We start from the raw sequence: 12,930 nt of genomic DNA on the forward strand, positions 1-12,930 counted from the left end.
GCGCGCAGCCTGCGGGGGAGGGGGGGTGAAGACAATGGGAGCGGGACACCTGGCCGCCTCCCGCAGGTCGTGCTCCGGGGTGACCCGATCCCCCGGGCAGGGATCGCTTTTCCTGCCTGCGGTGAGGAGGCATTACGTCAGGCAGGCAGAGTGTGGCGGGGAAAGAGGGGGTGCGCACACGTAGCTGCGGGCTGCGTGCGCGGAGGGGGCGGTGTAGCGCAGGGGGAGGAGGAGGAGGAGGCGAAGGAGAGCCAGGCTAGGCTCCCGTACGCGCAGGTTGGCACTGGGCTGCGGTGAGAGGGAGCCCGCTCGGAGGGGCATGGTCACTGGGGCACTTTCCATGGGATGCGAGGAGCGCGGGGCTGAGGGGTTGGAGGAGCAGCACGGACCCGGTCGGGCATGAGGAGGAGCCGCAGAAGCCACAATGGAAGGTCTCCTGTCCCCCATGAGAGCCAAGGTAAGGGGGGGGGTTGTACAGCTGCACCTGGGAAAGAACCAGCAATTCGCTAGCAGAATTGGGGTTATTTATAATAATATGCATGGGGGGAACCCCACAAATAAGGTAGCAGCGGGTAATGGGGCTATCGCCATTCATCCCGAGTTCATTGCATTGTTATTAAGCGGGGAGCAGCTGGGTGCGGGGCGGGCCGCGGGGACCTCTTGGCACTCCCCTTAATTCAAACCTCTTTTCGCAGCAATGACACGGTGTTCGCTTCCCCCATCATGCACGTGCTATTGGGGGGGCTTGATGGTCAGGGGTCCGGCCTCGCGATGCACCCACAGACATCCCTCTCGTGTCAGTGCAGAGAGACCCCCGCACACACTTCGGCGATGCTAATGTCCGCAGTTTGACAGTGCTACGCCGCAGAACCGGTTTAATGGATGCGCGAGTTTTTAAGGCACGTCCTGTCTAGTTGTCAAGGCCGCCAGACATGTGCTGCGCTCCAAAGTTTTCGGACATGTGTCAGGAAGAGCGGGGCCGGTGATGTGTTGCGATGCGCACCTTTTTGCGTATGCGTACATGCCTTCACCTTGTGGGTGCTTAGAATGGATTTCAAGGCACTCTAAAACATGACATACCATCCCTTTTCCAATATGTTGTGTCAGCACAGTAGACACTGCTCTGTCACGGGTGATGAAGTCTGCCACATAGGTGCGCCTAATAGATTACTTTGAATAACCTGGTTCAGTTCAGTGATATGCATGAGAAAGTGATGGTATAAGTACTGTGACCCCAAATAAATGCCACACAGAGTGGGGCATCCAATGTCACCCCGTGCCCCGGTGTGGCGGAGCCAGCGGCGCAACCCCGCGCCTCATTTTGTATCCAGAGCTTTTGGCTGGACATTGATGGTGACATTTGCACGACGTGTTCTTTCGGCTGGCTTTTAAGTGGTCGCCCCAGGCAAGCTAGCATGGTTGGCGGCTTATTACAGCAACATTGCAGTGCCATTACTGTGGTAGTCGATCATGTGGCGGCGGTGTGTGGCTGGACGCGCGTGAGGCGCGCCAGGGTGCTCTCGAGACTTCACACCTTCACCGTGTGTGTTGCTGAGCCACGTGCACCTGCACACCAGGCGTGCACTGCATCTTCTGCAATGCTTTCACTTCTGTGCACCAACACATTTACATACGTCTTGGTCTGTCTTGAAGGTTTCCACGCTCCAGTCCCCTGTAGAGCACTGGTGTGGGTAAGCGTCACGGAATTCCACATTCAAGAGAAGCACTAAATAACCTATTTATTAAAATCAGCATGTGCCATTGGGCACGATGTGTCCAAGTGAAACATGTTTCGGTACCCAAGTGCCTTCCTCAGGACTTGGCCCATTTCCTCTCCTTTGTTGGCATCCTGCCTGCTAAGAACATTCTTTACAAGTCAAAACATCCCTTTGAACCAGTCTGCTTATGTGATTTGAATATGTGTGTTTGCATAGCAGGCCTGTGTTGGTATAAGGGGGCGTTTGGCCCACAAAATCTGAATTTCTCCCCAAGTGTCTTGTAATGCTATAGAGGTTGGTGACCGGCAAGCTGTGTGCTTATGCGGCGTAGTGAGTGTATGCTAGTTCTGCAACAGCATTGTATTGTAAAACAAACAAAAGTATTATTTTTTAAATTAAAAACAGCTCCAATGACTGATTTTGCTCCAGCTTTAGGGTTTGTGAATCAGATAGAAGGTAACTGGTTCCAATCGGAGATGCTCACAGTTTTTTTTTTTTGGTCGGCTCTGGTTAAGTCTTGGGCCCACGTGTAGACAAGTTTTTTGTTCATACCTGTTCCCCCTTACTCATGAACCATGCGACTGACACTTCACAATAGGTCACGAGAGGTCTACAGCCAAGGATGAGAAAACCAAGTTGGAAAGATAAGCCGCATTTGCAATACTGTGATCTGTTACGATTTCTTTCAATAATGCTATTGTTTTATGCAATCTTCTTGTCCTCTTTTGAATGGAAGACCTGAAGTTGAAATGCATGGAGTCCTAACAAAAACTGTGGTGAATGACTTGCTCTGGAGAAGTGGATAAATGAGGGTTGCGCACGGGTGACCACACATGTTCGTACACTGCAGTGTGCCTGCCCGGAGGCAAACAAGCCACATGGCTGCCAGATTTGGGCTTTTCTTTTGAAGGGAGTTTATCAGACAAATGAATTCATTGGAACATAGCATTCATTACTCAGCTTGTCCTTTCATTGTTAATAGTGCCCCCTTTTTCCATATCTTGCAAAAGAATGTCAAGATATGGGACCTTTTGGGTTTGGCCGGCAACTGTTGGTATATGTTTCGGCGTTTTTTTTGTTGTTTTCAATAGGCCTTACGTCAAAGGAGAGCATTTTGATCCGCAAGCAGGCATCCCACAAAAGTACTGTCAGAGCACATACATGTCTAAAACACAATGAAACAGGGCACCAATTGTGACCCAACAACTGGTTTCCAAGTAGGTGGCTTGATCCCAACAAAGCTGTCAATTTACGTCCTTTCTATTTAGCTATATAGTCATTGCTAATTTGTCAGGCATCCAAAGCAACACGCTCGCTTCACGGTGACAAAATTATTTTTTTGACTCGGTCTGCCAGATAGTGACAAGAGAAGGAATGGCATATGTTACCTGACCACAGGGGACCACACTACTGTGATAAACAAATACAGCATGTTTAGCTTTTGATGGCCCAAGCAGGTATGCAGTAGCTTGCCCTTCTAAGTAGGCTGTCTGATCGCTCTTAGCTAACACATTGAGCATGTTACATGACCCCTACCTGTGATCATGTGTATTCATTCGTCCAATAACATTTTGACCATTTAATGGTCAACACTTGTGTACAGGTGCGTTATAAATGACTTATCATATCATAACGCCAGGGTTTCTGGGAATTGAACATCGGAGTGTAATTGGATTAAGTCCAAATAGTCTTTGGCTGAGTGAACCAAGAGTTAATGGGCCTCATTCCGAGTCCGGCGTAAACCTGCCGGTGTCACCGACTCTTTCCGAGCCCGGCGGCCGGGAAGTCATGTTAATCCCCATTCCCATAGAGCCCCATGGGATTCTATGGGAGTGGGCACACGGGAGCACTGGCACCGTTGTTAACGGTGCCAGTGCTCCAGTGAAAAGTCTGCCTACCCTGACCTCTGCGCCCGGCACGTTCAGACCTACCGGGCACAGCGTTTCCGGCAGGCAAACTTGTAGTTTTCCGGTCTGGAAACATGGGTGCCAGTGAGCTTACCGGGGCCCTTGTTTCCGGACTGGCAAACTTATAATGAGGCCCATTGTATTTACACCTCTGCATGTCCATGGTCTATATGGTCTATATATATGTTCAAGATTAGGCGGGACCGACACGGGCCCGATACTCTTATTTTAGTATGAGGAAGTGAGGTTTGTGGCTAAATCAGAGCTGGGGCTCTGTACTTAGCGTTGCGTTACCTCATGCCCGGCATGCACAGTCGGTACTCACAGATACACGTGACACTGATAAATGCAGGCGCTCCGCGATCTGTGCTAAATTATTTATTCAATTTTTCATGCATTCTTTCCAACATGAACATGTGTGCAGCATTATTAATGGTGTGTCATAAGAGACGGATATGCTGTATCGGCCCGTTCGATGGCTCCCTTTTGTGCCTCGAAGACCAGAAAGAGAAGCGGGCAGGGTTGCCTGGGTTAAAAATCTTGCAAAATGAATGTCGCTGCTTGTCGCGGTGCGATCAGGCTCTCGTTCGGCTTCATTTTTGATTAGTCTGATCATCGCCATTACTGGGAATCCCGGTAGCGTGTCCTCCGGGGATCTCCATTGCAGCCGCTTCTTGTCTTGCCGGTGCACTCCGTCGAGCACGCACCACGCTGCAGGCCACTCGCAGTCTCCACATTCCTGGGCTTCCGTCGTGGAAATGCGTGTGGTTGCGTAAAAGGGGAAATGCTGTCTAGGAGATGGTTGTAGCCATGCCAGTGTGCACTGGATGCCATAAAGGAAAGTCTCTAGCTTGGTGTGATGTGAGTACATGCATCGGCGCCTGGATGCCCACGGGCTTTGGCGCCTTATAAATCTGAATAACATAACAACATAACATAACATCCGTCAATAAATGCGCTCTTTTGTGTGTGGAGTAACTGTGGAGCGGATTACCCCTCGTTCCCCGTGGGTGCACTGGCCAATCAGGATGCTCAGAACATGGGCTGTGTTCACAGGTGCAAGCCTCCAATCCGATCTGCCAGAGTGTGGCTTGGGCTGCACACCCCTCACCACATTTCTTTTTCCAGTTCCCGCATAGACAGCAGCACACGCCACAGCACCGGTGAAAACCAGATGTTGGTGCAAAGGGCTCTTTTGAAACCAAAAATAAGAGAAACGCATCTAAAATGATGAGCGCCTGAAATCCTGATGATCTTCCCGAGTCCCCCCCTCCTTATTGATGGCGTGATGGACAGCATCAAGGAACGTGGACTTCAGAAATACACCGACCCCTGGCATCCCACAAGTAGGCTTTGTTTTTCAGGTTTTTATCAAAAGAGCCCTTAGCACCTGCATGTTGTTTTTCACAGGTGTGAAGGGTGACATTAGCCGAGCCGGCGTCTGATCCTGACGGTATTGGCACCACAACACACACACTGCAGGACCCTCACTCTGTCAGGACTTTAACTTGGTAAAGGGATAGTTACCAGCAAGGTGGCCCTGGCGACCTGGTTATTAGCTGGTTATGGATACATTGTATCATTCTCTCTGCTCCCCTATTCATTATAGGAAAGGTGGTTATGGATACAGTGTATCATTCTCTCTGCTCCCGTATTCATTCTTTTGATAATAAAGGAAGGAAAGGTGGTTATGGATACAGTGTATCATTCTCTCTGCTCCCATATTCATTATAGGAAGGGTGGTTATGGATACAGTGTATCATTCTCTCTGCTCCCATATTCATTATAGGAAGGGTGGTTATGGATACATTGTATCATTCTCTCTGCTCCCATATTCATTATAGGAAAGGTGGTTATGGATACAGTGTATCATTCTCTTTGTTCCCCTATTCATTATAGGAAGGGTGGTTATGGATACAGGGTATCATTCTCTCTGTTCCACTATTCATTATAGGAAGGGTGGTTATGGATACAGTGTATCATTCTCTCTGTTCCCCTATTCATTATAGGAAGGGTGGTTATGGATACAGTGTATCATATTCTCTCTGCTCCCCTATTCATTATAGGAAAGGTGGTTATGGATACAGTGTATCATTCTCTCTGCTCTCATATTCATTATAGGAAGGGTGGTTATGGATACAGTGTATCATTTTCTCTGTTCCTCTATTCATTATAGGAAAGGTGGTTATGGATACAGTGTATCATTCTCTCTGCTCCCATATTCATTATAGGAAAGGTGGTTATGGATACCGTGTATCATTCTCTCTGCTCCCGTACTCATTCTTTTGATAATAAAGGAAGGAAAGGTGGTTATGGATACATTGTATCATTCTCTTTGCTCCCATATTCATTTTAGGAAAGGTGGTTATGGATACATTGTATCATTCTCTTTGCTCCCCTATTCATTTTAGGAAAGGTGGTTATGGATACAGTGTATCATTCTCTCTGTTTCCCTATTCATTATAGGAAGGGTGGTTATGGATACAGTGTATCATTCTCTCTGTTCCCCTATTCATTATAGGAAGGGTGGTTATGGATACAGTGTATCATTCTCTCTGCTCCCATATTCATTATAGGAAGGGTGGTTATGGATACAGTGTATCATTCTCTCTGTTTCCCTATTCATTATAGGAAGGGTGGTTATGGATACAGTGTATCATTCTCTCTGCTCCCATATTCATTATAGGAAAGGTGGTTATGGATACAGTGTATCATTCTCTCTTCTCCCATATTCATTATAGGAAGGGTGGTTATGGATACAGTGTATCACTCTCTCTGTTCCCGTATTCATTATAGGAAAGGTGGTTATGGATACATTGTATCATTCTCTTTGCTCCCATATTAATGATAGGAAAGGTGGTTATGGATACAGTGTATCATTCTCTCTGTTCCCATATTCATTATAGGAAGGGTGGTTATGGATACAGTGTATCATTCTCTCTGTTCCCATATTCATTATAGGAAAGGTGGTTATGGATACAGTGTATCATTCTCGCTGCTCCCATATTCATTTTAGGAAAGGTGGTTATGGATACATTGTATCATTCTCTTTGCTCCCATATTCATTATAGGAAAGGTGGTTATGGATACATTGTATCATTCTCTCTGCTCCCATATTCATTATAGGAAGGGTGGTTATGGATACAGTGTATCATTCTCTCTGCTCCCATATTCATTATAGGAAGGGTGGTTATGGATACAGTGTATCATTCTCTCTGCTCCCATATTCATTATAGGAAGGGTGGTTATGGATACAGTGTATCATTCTCTCTGTTTCCCTATTCATTATAGGAAGGGTGGTTATGGATACAGTGTATCATTCTCTCTGCTCCCATATTCATTATAGGAAAGGTGGTTATGGATACAGTGTATCATTCTCTCTTCTCCCATATTCATTATAGGAAGGGTGGTTATGGATACAGTGTATCACTCTCTCTGTTCCCGTATTCATTATAGGAAAGGTGGTTATGGATACATTGTATCATTCTCTCTGTTCCCATATTCATTATAGGAAGGGTGGTTATGGATACAGTGTATCATTCTCTCTGTTCCCATATTAATTATAGGAAAGGTGGTTATGGATACAGTGTATCATTCTCGCTGCTCCCATATTCATTATAGGAAGGGTGGTTATGGATACAGTGTATCATTCTCTCTGCTCCCATATTCATTATAGGAAGGGTGGTTATGGATACATTGTATCATTCTCTCTGCTCCCATATTCATTATAGGAAGGGTGGTTATGGATACAGTGTATCATTCTCTCTGCTCCCATATTCATTATAGGAAGGGTGGTTATGGATACAGTGTATCATTCTCTCTTTTCCCCTATTCATTATAGGAAAGGTGGTTATGGATACAGTGTATCATTCTCTCTGCTCCCATATTCATTATAGGAAAGGTGGTTATGGATACAGTGTATCATTCTCTCCGTTCCCCTATTCATTATAGGAAAGGTGGTTATGGATACATTGTATCATTCTCTCTGCTCCCGTATTCATTTTAGGAAAGGTGGTTATGGATACATTGTATCATTCTCTTTGCTCCCATATTAATTATTGGAAAGGTGGTCATGGATACAGTGTATCATATTCTCTTCTCCCGAGGAAGGAAAGGTGGTTATGGATACATTGTATCATTCTCTCTGCTCCCATATTCATTATAGGAAGGGTGGTTATGGATACAGTGTATCATTCTCTCTGCTCCCATATTCATTATAGGAAGGGTGGTTATGGATACATTGTATCATTCTCTCTGCTCCCATATTCATTATAGGAAAGGTGGTTATGGATACAGTGTATCATTCTCTTTGTTCCCATATTAATTATTGGAAAGGTAGTCATGGATACAGTGTATCATATTCTCTTCTCCCGAGGAAGGAAAGGTGGTTATGGATACATTGTATTATTCTCTCTGCTCCCATATTCATTATAGGAAAGGTGGTTATGGATACAGTGTATCATTCTCTTTGTTCCCCTATTCATTATAGGAAGGGTGGTTATGGATACAGTGTATCATTCTCTCTGTTCCCCTATTCATTATAGGAAGGGTGGTTATGGATACAGTGTATCATTCTCTTTGCTCCCCTATTCATTATAGGAAAGGTGGTTATGGATACAGTGTTATGGATACAGTGTATCATTCTCTCTGCTCCTCAGAGAGGTCAACTGCAAAAGGTCTTCCTACACAAGCTGATTGCAGAGGACAGTTAATGGAGAGAATATATTCTCCAATTCTGTTGCTGTATTACAAATCCACCTGTTATGTTGACTTATACCGCGCACCGCTACCACCCAGGTGCTGACGCGGCTCTGCAAGAAAGTGGATGGGTGGCTTAGGATAGAGTGGTAGGATAAGTCCAGAAGCAGGAGAAACTGGCGTCTCTGCGTGTTGGGTTACAGATTGGTTGATTGCGTGCACCGGCTTATTGTATCCGTAAGAGTGAGGTCCGATGGCTGGTTTGTTTGTTGTATGTGAATACCTGTTATGTTGGGTGTGTGTTTGTGTATTTTATTTGTATATTGGCTGGTATTCAAGGTTGTAGTTGAGCACACTGCTTTGAGTATCCGTAAGAGTGAGGTCCGATGCCTGGTTTGTTTGTTGTATGTGAATACCTGTTATGTTGGGTGTGTGTTTTATGTGTAAATTGGCTGGTGGTTAAGGTTGTGGTTGAGTGCATTGGCTTGTGTATCCACAAGGGTGAGGCCCAATGCCTGGGTTGTTGTATGTGAATGCCTGTTAAGTTGGGCGCGTGCATGCGTGGGTGTTTTATGTGTAGATTGGCTGGTATTTAAGGTTATGGTTGTGTGCACTGGCTTGTTCTGTCTGTAGGGGTATGGTCCAGTACTTGGTACTGTTGTTGTATACGAGTGTGAGTTATGTTGGGGGTTTGTTTGTTTGTAGTTTGGCTAGCCCATACCGTGGATAGTACAAGGGAGGTGTGTAGGACGGGAGCAGGAGCCAGGGACGCTGTTTGGGAGTCACAATTACGACCTCTGAGGTCTCCCTTGCTACCCCTGTGGTCTCCCTTGCTACCCCTACAAAAAAGGAAAACATATATATATATATTTTTTTTTATTATTATTATTATTTTATATATTTAAGCTCTTGGGCTGTGGGCAGTGTCATGCTTCTGTTTCTGGAGTGGCTGGCTTTCTTGTTCAGGCCTCTTAAAAAAATAGGGGGTTCCACAAATGTAACACTTTCAGCACTGACCCTAAATAAGAAAGAATAGGAATAACAAAAAATGTGTCTTTCTGGAATTCTATACAGTAATTGCTAGACTCATTAAAGGGTTATTTCAGGTACACTTTAGGGGGTGAGTCACTGAGTTAGTCTGTTCTTAAATACCTCAACTCAGCCTTTCATCCTTCTGAGGTCGATAAATGAGTACCAACACAGGTTGGGTGATATTGTAGCTATATTTGTTCTGTATAAAGCACCTAAGAGTAAGTGCTATATAATAGCACATCATTATGGCTTTGGACGTCTGCTTGCATTCACAGTAATTTGGTATTATGGGCCTATACACACTGATATTAACGATACATATGATGATACATTCTTTTATCAAATGCATATCACATTATAGTGATATCGTCACAATTTGTTTGTAGTGTACTTAGGAACAATGCTGTGTGATGCCACTTCCTGTTTTGTCAATGATTGAAAGGTCGTGTTCCATCGCTTCATGTGATGTCACTTCGTGATGGGGTCAAATGACATCACTACACCCTGGCATTTTGGTGAAATGGCGTCCCTGGCAGCAGCGAGGTGGTTATTACATTAGGCACTCTCAAAGTTCATCTAAATGTGGTGCATGGCTAATCCTCACAATTCTATCTAAATGTGAGGCAAGGCTAAGCACAATTCTATCCAATGCGACTCATGGCTAATCTTCACAATTCTATCTAAATATGGCGCATGGCTAATCACAATTCTATCCAATGTGGCGCATGGCTAATCTTCACAATTCTATCCGATGTGATTCATGGCTAATATTCACAATTGTATCTAAATGTGGCGCATGGCTAATCTTCACAATTCTATCTAAATGTGGCGCATGGCTGATCTTCACAAATCTATCTAAATGTGGCGCATGGCTAATCTTCCCAATTCTATCTAAATGTGAGGCAAGGCTAAAGAGGCGTTTTGAGCACTCAAACACGTCACGGCCGGCAGTTGCGGGCGCATAGGAAATGACGCGCAACACAGGATTTCCATAAGCCGCTGCTGCCACCTCTGTGAGACACCACCTGACTCTCACCATCTCTGCCTTCTGCAAAAGCAGCATCAAGAGTCGGGAGGCATCCGACTGAATGACCTGCAGTGATGCCCTGCGCTTACAGCCAGCTGGGCCTCTGCCCGCCCTGTCATTCACCTGTCAACATGCCAGGATCAACACAGCTCACGCACCTGGCGATAAGTGCAAAGGAACACAACACCATCAGGCAGGATTGCAGAGGTCCACGCCTCTGCCAATATGAAAAAAACTTTACATGACAATAAAAATGGCTCATTTGCACAAAGTTCCACCCTTCCGTCTCAGCCTCAGTTATCAATCGAGAAGGCCACGGTTACGTGCATACTGAACCATCAAGGTTGCATAGCAAGTGCCATTACCACGTGTTAATGCCCCCTGGTCCAAGTTAGTAGGCCGGCGCAAAGATGAAGGTACGTTATTCACCTGGTAATGGCACGAGCGGGGTGGCACTGTCGCTATCAAAGCATTCCACCCCAATGAGGGTAAAATGTTTCTTTTAAAAGAAGGAAAGGCAAAGGAGAAACTTTGGAATGTTGGGATAGATTATGTATACTGGCAATTAATGCCCTCTACTCTGCGATTGTCTGCAATGGATACACCCGCATTCTTAGGTTCCACTTCCGTGAAGCGGTCCTATGGTTGTGCCAGCTTGTCCCACCTGCTCGCTTACATACAGGGCCGGCCTTAGAAGCTACAACGCATGTGGCGCCCCTCCCCCCGCGCACCGCTAGTCATGCGGCAGGGTGGAACCAAATGTGTCAATACGCATGGCAGGCACTCTATTGTTATTAAATGTGCTCCGCTCCGAAGAGCGGAGTGTATTTAATTTCAACAGGGCGTCTGCCATGCCTTCTCCCACCTTCAAAGACTCCCCCGATCTGGCGTGGTGGGGTTCTAATAGCAGGGTGGCCGCCCGGCCCGCCCTGCCCTAAGGCTGGCTCTGCTTACATTAGCAAACAAATATAGTTATTCTCACACATGGTGCATGGCCACAGGGCATTCATAGTATAGGTTTGGCAGAGGGAGTCAAAGATCTGACCTGCTAAATGCATTTTAGTTAATACACAATGGCCCTCATTAGGACCCTGGCGGAAAGGGGTTTACGCCGGCGTAAACCATGGCGTACCTTTCCGCCTGACTACGAGTTCCCGTAGCGCCATGGTGATTTTTACGCCTGCTTTTTGCAGGCGGAAAAATCCATGGCGCTACGGGACTTGTTGTTAATTACGCCACCGTAATTTACGGTGGCGTAATTAACGCCTTCCCCACTCCCATTATACCCTATGGGGCAAAAATGGGGAAGGGTAAATGGGGATTGGGGACTTACCGCCCCGCCAAGGTCGGAATGGGGCGGTAAGTCCGCCAACCCCCATGGCGGAGTTGGCAGCTTAGCGCCATGGACCATGGTGGAAATTGCACCATGGTCCTCCGCCAGGGTCGTAATGAGGTCCAATATGAGAAGAACTCTCACAGCGGCATCCGTGAAGGTTTTTATTCTGTCTTGGTGTGCCAGTCACTGGTAGCGGGCAGGATCCTCCTCCAGAAAAAACAAGCATTTTATTTAGCTTGAAGACCTCACAACAAAAATCATCAATGACGAAAGAGTACAGACAGCAGCTTTTTTTTTAAAGGGGAGATAGTACATAGAAAGGGCCCGATTTATGGAATACTTGCACGATTCACAGTGAATTTGCACTGCTGAAAAGTGACTTTGAACAAAGCAGACACTGCCCGAACCTCGCAAACTTAGCCCACAACATAACTGTGGGCTCAACCTACGAACTGTTCCCCGTCATCAAAAAGCCCAGCATACTGGCTTTGCTAATGCTTGCATTATTGAGCTGGAACTGCACTGGATACAGCCTTACACCCACGATGCGGGGTTCAGCGATGCTTCCTAGAGCCAATCAGCAGTAAACGTGCAATCACACCATCACCCCCCCCTTTAACTCCCCTCCCCATGGGGATTGCGTTCTGCGTTTCAGGGTTGTTTCTCTACCAGGGGCCACATGGCATGAGGACCCTGGCACACCCATTACGGGAGTAATCAGTGAATAAGGGAGCAGCAAAGCAAACAATTCTAACAGTTTGGGTTTTTGTGTAGGCATGGCAAAGGCACCTACCTGGCCGGCACTGCCATAGGGCTATTAACTGGTAATTGTTGGTAGCAGTTGCAAAATGGTGCGAGTACCTGGGCATCTAATAGCAGTGCTTGGCAAATGCCTAATACTTGTACACGAGCCCCAAAACAGTTGGCTTTGCCAATGCGTATTTTTAGCAGGTGCATAGTTCTTCTAAATCGAATGGCTGAAGGCAGACCTGGTTAAGATGTTTTACAGTAGCCTGTTTACAACTCCAATGAAGTCATTAACTCTCTGAAGACTGCTTTGAAAAAACACTGACAGGCACTGAGTGTAAAGTTTGGTGGCAAGGTTGAGGAAAGCGACCTCAAAGAGTTCCCATGAGGATGTATTTTGGGCATAGAGGGGCCGGGCCTGGGCGCTTTTCTACATGTGGCAGAATTTCAAACCCAGTATATGCC

At 46.2% G+C, this 12,930-nt stretch overlaps 1 protein-coding gene across 1 annotated transcript in view; it reads left to right on the forward strand.

Annotated features, from left to right (window-relative positions):
- Nucleotides 1-241: 241 nt before the first annotated feature.
- Nucleotides 242-12,930, forward strand: part of FRMD4A (FERM domain containing 4A) — an 897,536-nt gene continuing 884,847 nt past the window's right edge. Inside the window, exon 1 of the mRNA XM_069627926.1 lies at nt 242-457. Coding sequence (XP_069484027.1) covers nt 425-457 — 33 coding nt within the window. The 5' untranslated portion in view covers nt 242-424. The remainder of the gene's footprint in view (nt 458-12,930) is intronic.

This window comes from Ambystoma mexicanum, chromosome 12 (genome assembly GCF_040938575.1).
Source record: "Ambystoma mexicanum isolate Mex_15411 chromosome 12, UKY_AmexF1_1, whole genome shotgun sequence".
NCBI classification, from domain to species: Eukaryota; Metazoa; Chordata; class Amphibia; order Caudata; family Ambystomatidae; genus Ambystoma; species Ambystoma mexicanum.